At 42.5% G+C, this 18,131-nt stretch overlaps 1 protein-coding gene and 1 long non-coding RNA gene across 7 annotated transcripts in view; both read right to left on the bottom strand.

Annotated features, from left to right (window-relative positions):
- Positions 1 to 393: 393 nt before the first annotated feature.
- On the bottom strand, positions 394 to 8,521 carry LOC115279080. The gene is made up of 3 exons (XR_003903194.1): positions 8,424 to 8,521; positions 1,846 to 2,067; positions 394 to 878 (listed from the first exon to the last, which is right to left on the bottom strand). It is a non-coding gene; the product is annotated as an uncharacterized LOC115279080 (long non-coding RNA).
- Positions 8,522 to 17,140: 8,619 nt separating this feature from the next.
- NDUFAF6 (NADH:ubiquinone oxidoreductase complex assembly factor 6) overlaps positions 17,141 to 18,131 on the bottom strand; it is a 28,175-nt gene continuing 27,184 nt past the window's right edge. For all 6 annotated transcript variants that reach the window (XM_029923609.1, XM_029923610.1, XM_029923604.1 and 3 more), the window contains one exon: positions 17,141 to 17,289. In XM_029923609.1, coding sequence (XP_029779469.1) covers positions 17,161 to 17,289 — 129 coding nt within the window. In that variant the 3' untranslated portion in view covers positions 17,141 to 17,160. The remainder of the gene's footprint in view (positions 17,290 to 18,131) is intronic.

Below are 18,131 nucleotides of genomic sequence, written 5' to 3'. Positions count from 1 at the left end.
CTCCTTTTATGACAGAAAAAGGTCATTTTCTAGGAGGTGTAAGTCACTATCCGTGCTTAAAACTTTTAAAGAGTTGGGGTCATTCCACTGGCCTTCTGGGACACCCCAGCAAGTAGCTCTCTTCTTTTATTGTTTTTATTTCATGTGATTACTTTCCCCTGCTCACACTGTCACTGATCTGTGTTTGTCAGCGATTCTCTTATGGTAATTGACAAAAAAAATAAACCCTAATGCTACCAATTAAGACAAAAAGCTTTTTTTTTTTTTAGTGTTTTATTTATTTTTGATACAAAGACACACAGAGCATGAGAGGGGGAGGGTCAGAGAGAGAAGGAGACACAGAAATGGAAGCAGGCTCCAGGCTCTGAGCTAGCTGTCAGCACAGAGCCTGACGCGGGGCTCCAACCCACGAACATGAGATCTGACCTGAGCTGAGCCTCCGACTGAGCCACCCAGGCGCCCCTAGACAAAAAGCTTTTTAAACCCAAGTCACTAGAGAGGCAGGGATGCAGCCCGCCTCAGCCATGCTGTCCTCACTGCCATGTACCGCTTTCTTGCTGCTTCTGAAGGTTGTTTGTAGTCACCCTTGTTCTGGGGCCTTCCACGATTGAACTTCTAGACACGGCCAACCTGCAGCACAGGCCTGAATGAGCAGTGGGTTACACCACTGTGCAGACACACCTGGTCTCAGGCTGGCCAGTCAAGACAGCGTGGTCACCTGTGTCCCCGTAATGCCCATTTGGCTGTTTTGCTGCAGAGCCAGGAGCATCAAGGTCTTCTTTGTCTTGGAAAGTTCTGGCAAGAGGCTGGGCCCATCACAAATGTCTCTCTTCTGAAGGAAATGCTGGCCAGGGCTTCTGAGTCCCAATAGAAGAAACCTGTGAGTTGAGACGCACAGTCAGTTGAGCTCCCCTCCTCCAACTGCCCGGACACTCCCAAAATCTCAGCCTTATTTGGCATCGAAGGCCTCTGGCACAAGGTTAACTCAGGACTAATGGATACCCAATGCCACTCAAAATGTGCTATCAACTGTAGATTACTATAAAGGATATGGTGGCTTCAACGATGAAAATCAAGACTTTTAGGGAGTGGAACAAAGGATAGTTCAGTTCTGATGGGGGTTGAGAGGGTTCTAGCAGGGGGAGCAGCCCTGGGCAGGTCCAGGTAGGGCTACAAAGTGGGGTCAGCCCAGCAGGAAGGCCCTAGGTCTTGGGCAAGGCAGGAGCTATGCAAGGAAAAGAAACTATAATTTTATTGAGTGTTGAGAAGGGCGTTGTGCTGATGCAGAGATTCAGATGAAGATTAACTTCTGGGGAAGAGGGGCTAAAGATTGCTGAGGTGGAAACCAGCATCTTTTGTGACTCCTTTCCCTTGAAGGTAAAACCAGTCTGTGCCGAATGAAAGAAGACTTGAAAGAAGCGGATGTGAGGAGCAAGAAAACCCCTTGTGACTGGCACCAAACTCTCTGCCAATATAGCTCATTGCCCAGCCTCAAACAAGGCCCAGGCGCGGGGCTGGCACTAGGCACAGCTGGCTCAGAGGTGCCTCCGGGCATTGCTGGAGCCAAGCCCGGGACCAGGAAGGCCTTCAGCCCACTTTCCTTAAGATTCCCACAGGCCACCCAGTCACCACCTCTGAAAGTAGGAGGGACACATCTCCACCACCATCCAAACTCCTTTCTGCAGGAATTCTGCCAGGAACTACTTAGAGCCAAAAGGAGCTAGGCTGGCTATTTTTTAGGATGTGGGCCATTTCCCCTGTGCCCACTGAGCAGGATGCAGGACCCCTGAAACCCTCACAGAGAAGCTGCAAAGGCTGTGGGGTCAGCCCTGGAGAATGGCCAACCTCTTGAATCCCCCTGCAGGCCCAGAGCCCCAAGGACAGCCCGCGGTGGTGTTTATGGGAGACTGTGATGCTGGCTGGCCGGCCGGGCGCTGGGCTGGTGAAGTCTGCCTTAGGCTTTCAAACAGCCGTACGGTGCTAACAGGTGCCAAGCAGTTGGTTTTACTGTTCACAGAGTGTAGATTTCACTTCTAGGGGATCTGGATTATCATCAGTTTTGTTTCCCTGTAATAGAAAGTGCTTTTTACTGCTTGTTGCTTTGTTATTTCCTCCCTCAGACAAATAATAGAGGGAAAGTGATTAGAGGGGGAAAAGTCATGGGAGATATGCTTCCAAATCACAGACCTGAGAAAAAGAGAAGAGTTGGAGAGGCTTTTTCTGTTTAATTGCAGGTGAATTACACAGCGAAGTGCTATAGAAGCGAATTATGACACCAGAAATTCTCTGCCCAGCTTCTGGTTGTTGATACATTTTAATCCTTATGTGTGACATTAACAGTTTTAGTGTACTTTAATTACCTGCCATCTAGTCTATTTATTTTAAATATAGCTTCTGAATTAATGGGTTTTTATTTGCTTTTTCTTTTGTTTATATATAGATATATATATGTCTATATATGTATGTCTATTTTTTCATAATCTAAAGTAGAAACTCAGAACTTATTTTTTGGAAGCTCATTCTCTGAAGTCAAAAGAGATAAAAATGTATTTATTCTTTTAAAGCTACTTGTTTGATGACCTGAAATTAATGCATCCAAGATATAAAAGTCCAAGATTCAAACCTTAATGTCAGCAAGATTCCAACAGATGAAATATAGCAACCCAGTTTGGAAAGTGAGATAGGTATGTACATGGATAGATTAAAACACCAAACACACACATAGCACAGTGCCAGTGTTAACTCATTTAATCTACACAGCAGTTCTAGGGAGTAGGCACTATCATTACCCCATTTTATGGATGAAAAAAATGAGGCACAGAGAGGTTAAATAACTTGCGAGGGGTCAAACACTAGGAAGTGAAAGAGCCAGCACATAAATTCAAGCTGCCTTGTTCTGGAGTCACACTCTTGTTCTATATCCAGTGTCTCTCAAAAAAAAAAAAAAAGGCCCTCCCCTCCTTAGGACACAGAGGACCCTCAAGACACCTGCCTCGAACTGAGTCATTGTGTGGGTATGAGGTTCACAGGTTGAGGAGCTCCTGGCGAGAAGAATAATGAAGGTACAGAGAAGTGACATCTGCCCCAGACTGCGTGGCTGGTGTGCGGCTAGCTGGACAGTTGTCAAAGTCATTGCGTAACATCAAGCACATACTCAACTGCTTTGAAGTATTTGTAAATAAAGTTCTTAGGAAAAACTAATAGTTAAGAATTCAAAGGATTTTGAAAATCACCAGCTATGTGAAAGCACGTTCTTAAAGCAAACCATAATATATATAAATTTAAGGTGGTAGCAGTAGTCTTACAGAAATAACACGATTCTTACCCTCGGTAACTTTAGAATCTAATAAATCCTTGTGACGGTGCACACAAAAGTTTGCAGGTTTGATTAATATTGGTGAAATGTCATCTGGCTCCGTAACTAAGCCCGTGACTTGTTGCTCTTTGCTACCCTCAGTGTCTTCCGCTAGAATGTAAGTTCCCTGAGAATGGCTACCTTACCTTGTTCCCTGCTCTAGAACAGTGCCTACTACTCAGCAGGTGCCCAAAAAATGAACATTGAACAAAGGAATGAGAGAATGAGTGAGTGAGTGAGTGAGTGAGTGAGTGATGAATGAATGAGTGTATTTGCAGCCTTGTTGAGGCCATGGGCGTGGGTAAGCAATTTGAGGATGAGACTGCCCTTGGAAGAATGGGGCCAGAAGAGGAGACAGGTAGTAAGCAGCAAGATAATGGCGACCCCAGAAAGTAGAGGTCCGTGAGAGCCAAGATTCAGGGTACAGACTAGGGGAAGTGGTGAGCGGCATTAGGAAACCCCGCAGAAAGATTTAAAAGGGTGAGAATTGGAAGACACTGTTTTTTTTGGTTTGGGAGCTGAAAAGAAAGAGTAGCTGCAGGAGAGAAATTACAGCGAAGGCCCATTTGCACGGGACCTAAGGAGTAATTGGGACACTAGACAGGAAATTTGGCAGTGACTGGAAGGAAAGAGAGATGACAGCATTGGAGATTTTCTTGCAAATGCAAGGACATTGTTAATTCAATAGAAAAGTGTCATGTTGTCACTTTGTTGCTGTCTCAAGTGGAGGCTCCCTTCACTTGTCCTTTGTCCTGAGAGAACAAAAGGGGCCTTGAATTTCACAAGTGCCCTAGTGATGCTTCTGAGAGCCTGGGCTTTGGAATCAGAATGCCCTAGTTCAGATCTGCGCTCTTCCTTTCTTCCTATTACTGGCCCTGAGACCTGGGAGAGATTACTTAATTCCCTAAATTTTCTCATAGGTAAAGTGGCGATTCAGTCACTGAATATTATGAAGCTCTTACCATGTGGCAGACACTGCTCTGGTGGGGGAGGTTAGCACACCAGGGAAAATAGGTCTCTGGACAATTCTAAATACATGAGGCCAACTAATACTTTTTAAATAGAGCATGGCTTCCGCTTCCAGGAAGATGGAGTTAGATGTGCTTTTTCCTAATGCTCCCCCTAAGTACAACTAAAAACCTTGGACATTATGTATAAGACATAAGAACACTCTGAGGGTGCCTGGGTGGTTCAGTCATTAAGCATCTGACTTCAGCTCAGGTCATGATCTCACTGTCTGTGAGTTCGAGTCCCACATTGGTGAGCCCCACTTTTCTCCCTCTCCCTCTCTCTCTCAATATCTCTCTGTTCCCCACTCCCTTTTCTACCCCTCCTGGGATTCTCTCTCTGCCCCTCTCTTGTACCATCTCTCTCTCAAAAAAAAAAAAAAAAAGATATGAGAAGACTCTGAAAGGTGGAGAGAAGGCAGACAGACTAGCGTCTATGGGATCCAAGGCACAACCTGCTGGCGAGTCCTCCGAGTTTTCTTTTAGCTTCATATATACCAGATTTCTAGCTGAAGAAGCTAGCAACCTAGAAATGCCAACAGAAGCAAACACTCCCCAACAAAAGCCTGTTCTTTCTAATCAGAAGTCCAGGAAAGGGGCAGCCTAACAAGACTAAAAACTTTTAGACAGTAACCACTTGCTCTAGCTAAAAACCACAGCAGCAAAGAGGGGATCAGGAGCCTAGACTTCCCGCTTCACCAGGCTATAGCAAAGGGCTCCAACTGCAACATGCACGCACACACACACACACACACACACACACACACGCTGAGGTGCTGTCAGAGAAGGCCATAGAGAGCTGGGACTTTTATCCCCACATGACAGTTACAAGGCCCCTGGCACCACAGTGTCAGTGGAGGCCACATGGAAAATCTGAACACCCACAGACAGCAGTAACAAGGTGCTCCTCCCCCTACCCACTGGAGTTGTGTCAGAGTAGGCCCAGTGGAGAGTCCGGACTCTCGCCACTGCCCATAGGTAATGAGGCCACCTTCCTGTGGTGTCGGTGGTGAGGAGGCACTTCTGCCCCTCCCAGCCAGGGTGGTATGTATGAGTGGGTGCCCAGCGGGATCTAGAACTCCCATCCCTGCCCAGAAGTAACTCCAGTGTGAACACAGGAAGGAATGTGGGCTCCTGCCCCAGCACGCCCACACTCCCCGGCCTTGGCAGTAACAAGGCAGCACTCCCCTCTTCCTCTGCCAGATTGGCATCAGAAAAACCGGCTAAAACAGAAGGTTTAAGAAGATCTAGACTCTCATGATATCCAAAATGTCCAGCTCCTCTATTGAAAACCACTCATATACCAAATATTAGAAAAATCTCAGAAGAAAAAATATCATCAATAGATGCCACCATTAAAATGACAGAGATGGTAGAATTACCTGACAAAGGTTCTAAAAAAGTCATCTTAAAAAGCCAATTTCAAACATGCTTGGAACATGAAAAAATTGAAAGTCCAAGTAAGGAAGTATAGTCTCAGTACAGAAATAAGAAGATGTAAAGAAGAACCAAATGGAAACTTAAGAACTAAAAAATACAGTAACTAAAGTTAACTCAGTGGTTGGGCTCGATAGTAGGATGCAGGGACCAGAGAAAAATAAAATCAATGAACTGGAATATCCAGCAATAGAAATTGCCCAATCTGGATAATAAAGAGAAAATAGAGAAAGAGAGAAGAGAAAAGAAAAGGAGAGAGGAAGGAAGGAAGAAACAACAGGGGCTCAGGGACCTGTGGGTTCATAACAAAAAAAATCTAATATTTATGTCAGCCAAATCCCAGTAGGAGAGGAGAAAGAGAGCAAAGCTGAAAAAATTCTTGTAGAAGTAATGGCTTAAAACTTTGCAAATTTGGCAAAAGACAGAAACCTACAGATTCAAGATATAAGCAAATCAGAATCAGGATAAACCAAAGAAATCCATACCACATCAGATTTCTGAAAACTGAATATAGTGTTTGTACTTCTATTTATTTCAATGTAATTTTACGCCTGCTGAGTATAAGAAAATTTAGAACTTATTAAAAAAAAAAACTATGACAAACGAATCTTGAACGCAGTCAGAGAGAAGCAATACCTTATATGGAATAAAAACAACTTGAATGATAGCAGATTTCCCCTCAGAAACCACGGAGGCCAGAAGGAAGTGGTACATTTTGCAAGTGCTAAAGTGAAAACACTGACAACCCAGAATTCTATGTCCAGTGAAAATATCCTTCAAGAATGAAAGGAGGGGTGCTTGAATGGCTCAGTTGGTTAAGTGTCTGACTCTTGATCTTAGCTCAGGTCTTGCTCTAAGGGTTGTGAGTTCAAGCCCCACATTGGGCTCCACATTGGGCATGGAGTCTACTTAAAAAAAAAAAAAAAGAAAGAAAGGAAAAGGGAAAATCAAGACATTATCTGCTAAAGAAAAACTAAATGAATTTGTTATCAGCAGACTTCTCTAAAGTGAATGGCTAAAGGAAGTTCTCCAAACAGAAAGGAAATGAAAAGGGAAGGAGTTTCAGAATATCATGGAGAAAGAACAACATGAAGCAAAAGTTATGAATAAATACATTTCCTTCTCTTACGTTTCTGGATTATGTTTGATGGCTAAAGCAAAAATTGAAACACTGTTTTTCATGCCTCTAAATGTATATAGAGGAAATATTTGAAAGAATGTATAAGTAGGGGAAGGCAAAAGGATATAAAGGGATTTGTTATGGAGATTCCTCAAAAAATTAAAAATATAATACCGTATGATCTAGTAATTTTCCTACTGGGTATTTACCTGAAGAAAACAAAAACACTAATTCAAAAAGGTATATGAACTCCAGTGTTTATGGCAAAAGCAACCCAAGTATTTATCAATAGATGAATGGATAAGAATATGTGGCATATACATATAATAAGTATTAGCCATAAAAAGGATGAGATCTTGCCATTTGCAACAACATGGATGGACCTAGAAGGTATTATGCTAAGTGAAATATGGCAGGACAAAGACAAATACCATATAGTTTCACTTGATGTGGAATCTTAAAAAAAGAAAAAAAAAAAAACAGAAAGAAAGAAATAAAGAAAACAAACAGGTAGTTTCCAGAGAGGAAGGAGCTGATGTCAGGGGGCAAAACAGGTGAAGGTGATTAAAGGTACAAACTTCCTATTATAAAATAAATAAATCCCAGGGATGAAAAGTACAGCATGGGGAATATAGGCAGTAATACTGTAATAACATCGTATGGCGACAGACGGTAACTGCATTTTATCTTGGTTAGCATAGCATAATATATAGAATTATCAAATCACTGTGCTGTACACCTGAAACTAACATAACTTTTTATGTCAACTTCAATAAATAAAAATAATTAAAATATAAATCTAAATCCGTCAATTGAAAGAGATTGGCAGAATGGATTAGAAAATATGACCCAACTGAATGCTGTCCACTAGAAATTCACTTAACAGTATAGGTAGGTTGAAAGTAGAAAGATAGAAAAAAACATCATGCAAACATGAATCAAAAGAAAAGAGGAGTGGCTATTATAATTTCAATAAAGTACACTTCGAAGGGAAGAAATTTACCAATGATAGGCATATTATGTAATGACAAAAGGATTAATCCACCAAGGAGACATAAGAATCTTAAATATGATGGAGGCACCAAACTGAGCTACAAAGTATATAAAGCAGAACGTAATAGAATGAAAGCAGAAGCAGACAAATCCACAGTTGTAGTTGGAGAATCCAACCTGCCTCTCTCTGCAGTTGATAGAACAGCTAGACAGGATTAGCAAGGTTATAAAACATCATCAAGTACCAGGGTTTAAGTGATGTTTGTGGAACGCTTTGCTCAACAACACCAGAATACGTAGTCTTTTTAGTTGCCCATGGAATATATTCCAAGATAGGGTTATGACCAAATCTCATAATTTTTAAAAAGTCCATTAATCAGACCTTTGGCCCTTTAAATATTTAGATATAAACATTGCATTTATATTGGAGTTCATCAAAAGCAAAGATTTAAAATAAAATGTATTTCACTTTCATTATAAATTGATACTGACTGCATCTTATCTACCTCACCTGATAACTCCTTTCTTCCTTTCCCAAATGGGGGGCAGCAACCCATGACAGGGGAGGCACTCACTTTAAGAAAACCAAAATGATGAAAATCTGGGTTTACAAAGATGTTTCCACATTCACAGATGTTTTCAAAAACGATTGGCCAAAATATTGCTCTACCGGAAACTCCCCTATTTAGCCTAACTTCTCTTTCCTGGCTGAGTCATACTATGTACCTTCAACATCTGTAGGTAATTTCCTACCTTAACTGAAGCGCATGTGCAGTGGCTATGATGAAAGCTTGTCATTTATCTCTGCGTGGGCAAACGCATGAGCACACACTTGGTCCCCCCTGCTGTCACACAGCAGCAAGATGACCGTTGTTCCTTTTACTCAGCAAAGGATATGTCACATACATCTCATCCTTCAGGCTCTCAGCCCCTTAGTTGACCAGACTGTTGTGGATATGAGTGACAGAAATTCAATTCAAATGTACTTAAGCAAAAGGGAAGAATTTGCTGGAAGGCTCATAAAACCACACTGTTGGCAGGACAAGGGGTGCTGTGGCACCATAGGTCTCCTTGCTTCCCCAGCCCCGAACAGAGCATCCAGTTTGCTGAGTGACTAACAAATCTTGTTTTTTTAACTCCCTGGGCAACTCATTCCAGGTGTAGACAATGAGGATTGGAACCACCGATGTACTCAGTGATATGTATGACGTAGTGATTGTGGTAACACAAGAAATTGCTGAGGTTTACAATCCGAGAATGAAGAGGCCTCTCCCTAAGATAGGGTCACACTTAACATTTACCCACAATCTCTTCTCCCTCGTGTGGTTTCTTTGGTTCAAGGAAGATAAAACTCCCAACAGGAAGTGCCATGTCAATTTAAATAGTGATTGAAGTTACTACCACATATTAATGAGTTATATCCCAAATATGTTACTGGGGGGAAAAAAATTCCCACCTGGGGAATTTGCATCAAGATTGAAAAATTTTAAAATCAAGACAAGAACCCATCTCCTTTCTCCCTTGAACAAAGAGAAAAAAGATGGAGGAAGAGCCAAATACCTTTTTTCTCTTAATTATGGGAGAAAATTTACTAGTGACCAAAAAATGCCCTTTGCCCCAGAAAACGCCGTCTCCATGTGCTGGGCATTCTGGGTAACTGCAGAACCAGGCCCCTCAGGACTGCTCCACAGTCAGGACAAGAGAGCAGCCTTTCCAGGAAGCAGTCATCTCTCAGATCCATGCCTGCCCCAATTTCTGCTTCCTTCCTGCTTCTCTGTCCTCCTAGGTGTATTTTCTAGGAACATTCCATGAGCCAGGACCACTGCAGCTGCACTGCGATTACTTGTGATAGTAAGTCTTCCTCTGGTGGGAGCAAAATCGGTGTCTGTCTTTCACCTGCAGTTCTCACCAGGACCCAGCTGGGTTGGTCCTTCAGAGCCCACACATTGTGAGGCACATACGGGTGTGTGACATTCAGGCAACACAACATAAGTGTCATCTTTTGTTCACCATACCCTCCACCCCCACACACAGAGGCACGTTCATGAAAAAGCTGGAGAGACTAAGAACTTGTGTTCCTAGAACTAGTTTAAGAGGCGAGCTGAACAGCGGGGCCTCAGTCTGTGGGAGACATGAAACATCACGGAAATAACAGGTCCCACAAGCATCTCCTTATGTAACCAGTAATGGAAACGGGTCCCACGCCCCCAGAAGAAGACGGTGCCTTGAGTGGTGAGGGGTCTTGAGTGGTGAAAATGGTCCTCTTGGGCACCAACTCCAGCCACACCAAATGAATCATGAAATTTTATTTAAGTGAACATTCGTTTGCATAGAGCTAAATTATTATTAGTCCGTCTCACATTCCTTGGTCAAGCCCAGGACCCAGCATGCTACTTGTCTTACAATGGCTCACAACTGAGCTAGCTCATGAGGAAACACAATGAAAATCCTGTTTTATTTTGTACCAGTCCAAAATCACGAGAAAAAAAAGAAAACAGTCAAGGAGATTTAAAACTGTGTAGTGTTGAGAGAGACTGCCAAATTCTCAAAGCATCTTCTATTTTTAATAAAGGGGAGTTAGAACATTCCTTTAAAAAGTGACCTTGTCTAAATTATTTCAATTACCCTTCAGATTCAACTTGGATATTGAGTATATACTTAACATGGTTGATGGTATTGGTTCAATTTGGCAACTGTCTGTGGATCCATCTTCACATCTTGCCTCAAATTCATTTCATGTGGGTTTAAATGTGAAAACATCAAAACACAAAAATACTAAAAGAAATGGTTTTAAAAATACTAAAAGAAATTGAAAGGCAAATCAAACTTCATGGAGAAGTGATAGAAGTATAGAAATGCTGTGTTCCATTCTACCCTGGAAATCTTATAAATACTGACAAAGGTTATTATGCTGGCTTTTCATGGAACTTTCCATGGGATATCCTATACCACTTTATTTGGTTATTAAAGGAAAAGCTGGAGGGCAGCTGGGTGTCTCAGTCGGGTGAGCATCTAACTTTTTTTTTTTAAGTTTATTTCTTTATTTTGAGAGCGAGCATAAGCAGGGAAGGGGCAGAGAAGAAGGACGAGAGAGAGAATCCCAAGCAGGCTCTGCTGTCAGTACCCATGCAGGGCTTGAACTCATGGACCATGAGATCATGACTTGCGCCAAAATCAAGAGTCAGATTCTTAACTGACTGAGCCATCCAGGCGCCCCAGAGCATCCAACTCCTGATTTCAGCTCAGGTCATGAACCCAGGGTTGTGGGATCTGAGCCCCGCATGGGGTTCCGTGCTATGTGGAGCCTGCTTAACATCCTCTCTCTCACTCTGTCTCTCTCTCTCTTTCTCTCTCTCCCAGTTGCTTTCTCTTTATAAAATAAAAATTTAAAGGGCACCTGAGTGGCTCAGTTGGTTGAGCATCTGACTTCAGCTCAGGTCAGGATCTTGCAGTTTGTGGGTTTGAGCCCTGCGTCAGGCTCACTGCTGTCATCTCGTCAGTGCAGAGCCTGCTTCAGATCCTCTGTCCCCCTCTCTCTGCCCCTCCACCACGTGCGCCCTCTCAAATAATAAATATTTAAAATAAATAAATAAAATTTTAAAAAGAAAGCTTTAAAAAAAAAAAAGGAAAGGTCGACTTCAGAAGGCTCAGGGCCTTAGATGCAATTTAGATTATCATTGCAAAATAAAAAAGAGAACATTCCTACTAATGTTCTATAGAATAAAAATTAAGAATATTTTTCTAATATCTTGTTACACTGTATTACTTTACATTGTATTACTAAACTAAAATACAGACTAAAACACAACACACAGAATATACCAATTTTGTATATTTTGTATGCCAAGGGAGAAATTGGAGGAACATAGACTGAGATGTTAATGGCAGCCCTTTCTTACCTGGTAAAATTATAGTTGACTTTAAGAATATTTTTCTTAAGTTCTTCTGTATTTCTTTTTTCCCAGTATTTCTGCAATGAGCAGAAATAGTTGGTTTTAATATATTTTTTCTAAATACTTTTCTATTTATTTTTTCCCACTATTTCTACAGTGAGCACATGTACATTATTTGTGTAAAGAAAAATCACATTAATTTTAAAAAAACTCAGGAAAAAAACATCTGTCTCAGGAAAGAGTGCATTATACACTCCAAACCGAGACTCCGATTTCTAACAGCCACATGGAGGACCTCACAAGGAATGGAGGATGTGTCTTTATGTTGATTCACTGAAATAAGAACTTTCTCAACTCGTTTGTCAACCTAGAAGATTAATTGAGGATAAAACCACTGCAACGCGGAATTAATATAAGAGATATAAGAGATTAAATCGCTCCTCAAATCGTTAATGTTAAATTCCTAAAAAATGTTTGTAGCCCTCGCAAAAGAGATCCTGTGGTTTTTACCTGCTCTCTGAGAAAGGCAATCTGTAGGCCTGTGTTTTAAACACACAGGATATTATTATATAACTAAGCAGCTGGGAAGATTAATCGCAATTAAAAATAAAAAGGGAAAGCGCACAGTATACCAAAGCAGGACTGTTTGGGAAAAGGGTGACTCAAAGGAAAACAGTATTTGTACTGGGTAAGCAAAAGTCAGCCCTCAGACTTACCAACTAAGAATAAAGACATTTTATCTCCTATTGGACTCAAAGGTACTGCCTATCCAAAGAAATGTTTACATTAGAAATACTGCAAATAATATCCATGAGCATATACACAACATACATGTATTATGGACCACTTGTGAAGTATTTATTTTCAAATTTCATGCCCATTCTTAAAATCCAGACCCCTGAGTACGTCTGTGGTTCCTTTGTCTTTCCTTCCTCACTCACACGCTGCTTTACAGCAGTGCCCAGCAGCCTCGCTTCTTGCACCCCACTGTGTTACTGCACAACCACCACACCCTCGACGTGCACCCCCAGTCCGGCCGGCACATTCGAGCCCCACGGTGTTCACATCCCCTCAGAGCCCACCACCCCTGTACCACGGCATGTTCGTTCGGATACAAAGACGCATAGAGCAGCATCAGGGTCTATGGCAGGTTCCAGGGACACAAAGATGAATAAAACATTGTCTTGCACTCAAAGAACTTGGTGTGAGGGACAGATGTACCGACAGCAGTTACCATATGGCTGGCCTGGGGAGGAGGGGGAAGCAGGCACGCCTGTGAAGCCAGCCTCAGATTGGTGATCACTTGTTAATCAATCCGCCACCCACAAATGCTCCAGCAAACACGAGTGCTTAGAGAACAGGCAAGTAACACGGACGCACGAGTCAGGCGGGGGGTGAGAGACCCTTGTCCTGGGGCCTGAGGCCAGGTGGGAGAGGACACGTTCTGGCCAAAGGCATTCAATGGCTAGTTCTTTTTCAGATGCCCTGCCTGCAGGCCTCGTTTCGTTCAGGCCACTGGTGTGTGATTTCTGTATACTACTGACACATCATTTAATGTTTAGAACATCTAAGTCATTGCTCTAGGCCCGTTACATGTGTTAATTAATTTACTCCTCGTAACAACTGTTGAGATGGACATGATTTTGCCCATTTTATAAATGGAGTAACTGAGGCACGGGAGAGTTTGTGTAACTTGCTGAGGTTACACAGCTTTCAGGGTGATGGACCTGGGGTTTGAACCCAGGCATTCAGGCTCCTTGAGAGCCCACATTCTTATAAGTGCTTGAAAGCACTGTGCCGCTCTGCATCTCAACTTTTAAAATGTCTTTATTCAGCTTATTCTACAAAGGAGTTACATATTTCATGATTTCGTGTGCCAAATAATTCCTTTTATTGTTGAACAAAGCCCTTTACCTGGTATATATTGATTTGGTGGAAAAATTCACATCCATCTATCCATTGTTTCATAAATGTAATCACATCCCCTGCTTGTCACCCTCTTTCTGATCTTAAGGGTCTGAATTTTTAGAAATACCTTTCATAGTTGCCCAAGAAATACGTTTCTCAGAGGAGAAAGCAGGCCTTGTGAAGTGCCAGTCACTTCATGGATTCTTCCCTCCCTCCCCAGCTCCTCCCCACTCCTCCCTACCCACCGCTGTTACCCGTCCCGATTCTGGGTATTCCTGGTTTCTTGCTCAGTCCTTCTTGTAGGTACAAACAGGATAATGTTTTGTTTTCAGTAACTGTCTGCATAATGTCTACAGCTCTGTGGATCTTTTGGGACAAGGTTATTAGGCCATTGTCTTCAGAGAAATCCTATTTAGAAGAGCTAAAACAGATCCGCGGGCACTTAGGGATTTGGTGAAATAGGCAAAATATAAACTCACAACTCTTTGATCTTCTTTCAGAAGGTCTCACTGGACCACATGATGTGGTTACATTTTATTCACTGACTTTTCTGAGAACTCTGGACATTACATTCTGTTCTTTTTATTTAAGCTAAAGCCAAAATATTGAGTCTTCACACAGGCTGTCCGTTTTGCCTCCTGGCCTTTGTTCCCACTGCCTCTTCAGCCCAGACCTCCCTACATCTACACCCCTTCCCCAAACTCTGGGTCCTACCCAACCTTCCTGACACTGCTCACATGCCACCTTCTCTGGGAAATCTTTTTGATCTCCGAAGTGGTGACGTGTCTCTCCCACATATACCCATGTCCCTCCCATATAGACCCCATGTCCAGCACTTACTATTTCAGTTGCCTATTTATTTCTCTCACCTCATTTGTAGTTGGAATTTATGTAACTACACTCTTTAACCTCATTTGTACCTAAAAAAATACGATATACTTATTTCTGAAAAAGTTGTGCCCTTGAGCTTTTAAATTTGGCAGTGTATTTTACAGTCTCAAGAAAGGTAAAAATACATGGGTTGTGGGCTTTGGCATTGAACTAATGTGGGTTTGGCATCCAGTTCTAATAGCTGTGTGACCTTGAACTTAACATCTCTGAGGCAGTTTTATACTTTGGAAAATAAATATAGAGAGTAATGCATCCTGGTGCAGAGCTATTCCCTGTCCAAATTCGTGCTCCGCTGAGTGCTAGCTGCTGTTATGTTTCTCAAGAATAATTTAATTTTGTCAAAAGGAGACATTTAATCAAAAAGAGAGGAAGAGGGGCGCCTGGGTGGCTCAGTCGGTTAAACCTCCGACTTTGGCTCAGGTCATGATCTCAGGTTCGTGGGTTTGAGCCCCGCATCGGGCTCTGTGCTGACAGCTCAGAGCCTGGAGCCTGCTTCGGATTCAGTGTCTCCCTCTCTCTCTGTCCTTCCCCCTCTCATGCTCTGTCTCTCTCCGTCTCAAAAATAAATAAAACATTAAATTTAAAAAAATTAAAAAGAGAGGAAGAGTCCTGCCAGTTGAGTGGGAACTACTCAGAATGTATTTTGTGATGATGTGCAACTTTAGCTACATTGAGATTAATCTGTAATTTATAGTTAACATTTGTCATCTGTTGTCTCCACACCAAGATGTACTTTAATACATCTTAAATGGTCTGAAAATGTATCCTTTAAATGAGTCCTTTAAAATGCTCGAATAAGAAATTTGAAAAATGAAAAACAATGTGAACACCATCTCAAGGAGTGTCTTTTCTGCCATGAAGTTAATAGTATGGTAAATGTCACTGAGTTAAGACCCCATTTTAATCTCTAGGAAACTGCAAACTTCAGTTCATCCAAATTTCTAAACATCAAATTTAAAATGGCGGAGTATTTTGAAATTATTTACTTACTAGTAAATTGGTTTTTAAGCCAATAAGGAAGCCAGTAATCCACTTGCATGCTTAAACCCTTCTTTTTAAGACCCTTAGACAGGAACCAAGATGCTTAGTAGCTGATTGCTGCCAGATTTTCCCTGGGAAAGCCCCCAGACAATGCTTCTTAGCAAACACTGTCTCTAACGAACTCTTCGTCGACCCCGGGCCATTCCGAATCCCAGGGAGAACCGTGTCCCATCTCCCTGTGCTAGCCCCTTGTAGAAGCTAAAAGGCTCCACAGCCACAGAATTCAACTAGAGGATGTTCCCTCAGCGTCACCATCAAGAGGATACTCATACAGACAACCACCTTGCACGTTCACACAGACACACGTCCGTTAGTCGCTAGGTACTCATATCAGAAGCCGTTCTGGGTGCTGTGGGGTCCCAGGATGAATAAGACAATGTAGTTTTGTCTCCAGTAGCTCTCGGTTTGAGTTATATTTGGAAAAATGTATTTTAAGCCATCACTGATTCACAACAGAAGTAGGCACTAATTCCAGCCAAAGGTTTAGGAGAGACGAGGTGGAGGGACAGGACACCAGAGGTGTGAGTGGGCAGGAGGCAGGACCACTGAAAGGGCCGGAAAAGGAAACCGTGGCGTAACCCTGGCCTTGCAGTCGGAGACTCGCGTCCAGATCTCCCAGTGACCAGCAAGTGCACACAACTATGGTTTTGGCTGTTAGTATGTACTTTATGATTAAAATGTTTTAATTACCAAAAAGAATCCTCATTTTTCTTTTTCAAGATCAAATGAGAACACTGATGAAAGTATACAGCCAGAGCTTATCCCTGGGAGGCTCAGCTAGTATACTCGTTTTTTTTAAATGTAGCATCCCCCCATGAATGCTCAATGCCATTTTGGTAGTATGCTTTACATTAATACACGTTTTGCTAAGGCAGTTTTGGTCATGACAATACTGCAGGACAGATCATAAAACAGTGGGGTTAAAAAACAAACAAACCCAGTAACCTTTCAGGTCAGCCAGACCGAAGGTCAAACTAGGGTTCTGGCTCTTGACAGCCAGCTAGCTCACCTTGAAGAACTTGTTTTATCATTGTGGATAAGTTTTCACAGAGTTGTAAAGATGAAGTGTTAGGGAGATAAGGCCCTCACCATAGTTGACGGACAGTCTTCAAATATGAACTTCGCTCTTCATGCCTCCCAGCTGTCCCGGCCCCTGCGCTCCTCTCCAGGGGTGAGGAAGCGAGGAGACATGACCTCTCCTGCCCCCTGGTGGCTGGACCCGGCCCAGGCTCAGTACCGCTCAAACCACACTCCCTTCTGGGGCTCCCACCGGACACACAGAGCCCGGCAGACGCCGGCTGGGCTGCTGGTGACAGCGCGGGTGCCTGGGGCAGAGCGCGGGCAGTGCTGTGGCACTCTGGCCCCCCAGCAACATCTCATCAAGCCTGTGAGCCACACACCCCCATCCCAAAAATTCTTAAGTGAACATCAGTTCCTGTTGTTTGTAAACAAGAGCAGTACCTAGTATACTTCTGTAAAACTGATAAAAGTAAAGGTCAGTGCCATAAAATTATTTTAATATCTTTTTCTCCATGACTGAATATACAAGGATAATGGTAGTAGTGTATTCTTCCGCTGTAAAGATGGGTGAAATATGTCAAAATCCACCTGTTGAATTTTCTTTAAATAGTCCTCCAGCGCAACCTAGAAAAGGAGAATAATGGTCATTAGATCATAGAGTGATTAAGTTTTTTTTTTAAACGGGGTGCCTGCGTGGCTCGGTCGGTTAAGCATCCGACTTTGGCTCAGTCATGATCTCATGTTCTGTGAGTTCGAGCCCCACATCAGATTCTGTGCTGACAGCTCCGAGCCTGGAGACGGCTTCAGATTCTGTGTCTCCCTGTCTCTCTGCCCCTCCCACGCTTGTGTGCTCTCTCTCTCTCTCTCAAAATAATAATTAAACATTAAAAAGAATTTTTAAAAAACTTTTTCAAAGAAACTAAAGAAAAATTCTAAGTATTAATTAAGGCTATTTAGTTTCCCTGAGATGGTCTTCTATGTATAAAGATTTAAGTGAGAATTTTAAAAGGCAGAGAAAAAAATAAAGGTATCTTTTTAAAAAAATAAATTTGGAGAGGAGGGGCAGAGAGAGAGGGAGAGAAAGATTCCAAGCAGACTCTGTAATGAGCCTGAGACTCATCAAGCCTGGGACCCAAACCCATGACCCATGAGATGATGACCTGAGCCAAAACCAAGAGTCAGACGCTTAACCAATTAAGCCACCCCGACACCCCAAAGACATCTTCTAAGAAGTAGTCCTATTAGGCCAGTAAAACCGGATCAAAGAGCTAGTACTAGAAATACCCAGCCAATTCTGATCATAATTTATGGTGTTATGGTTGAAATGTGTCAAAGATTAGAGAGATTACTACCTGTCAGATCTTACTACTAGACTCTGGAGAAGACAAAAGGGGTGTTTCAATCAAGGACAGTGAATGCCATCGCCCCACTCCACTCCCACAGAAATGAGGAGGAGCCCAAGTTGT

The sequence above is a fragment of the Suricata suricatta genome, chromosome 15 (genome assembly GCF_006229205.1).
Source record: "Suricata suricatta isolate VVHF042 chromosome 15, meerkat_22Aug2017_6uvM2_HiC, whole genome shotgun sequence".
NCBI classification, from domain to species: domain Eukaryota; kingdom Metazoa; phylum Chordata; class Mammalia; order Carnivora; family Herpestidae; genus Suricata; species Suricata suricatta.
Note: the sequence above shows the minus strand (reverse complement) of the source record. Positions and strands in the feature narration are given on the sequence as shown.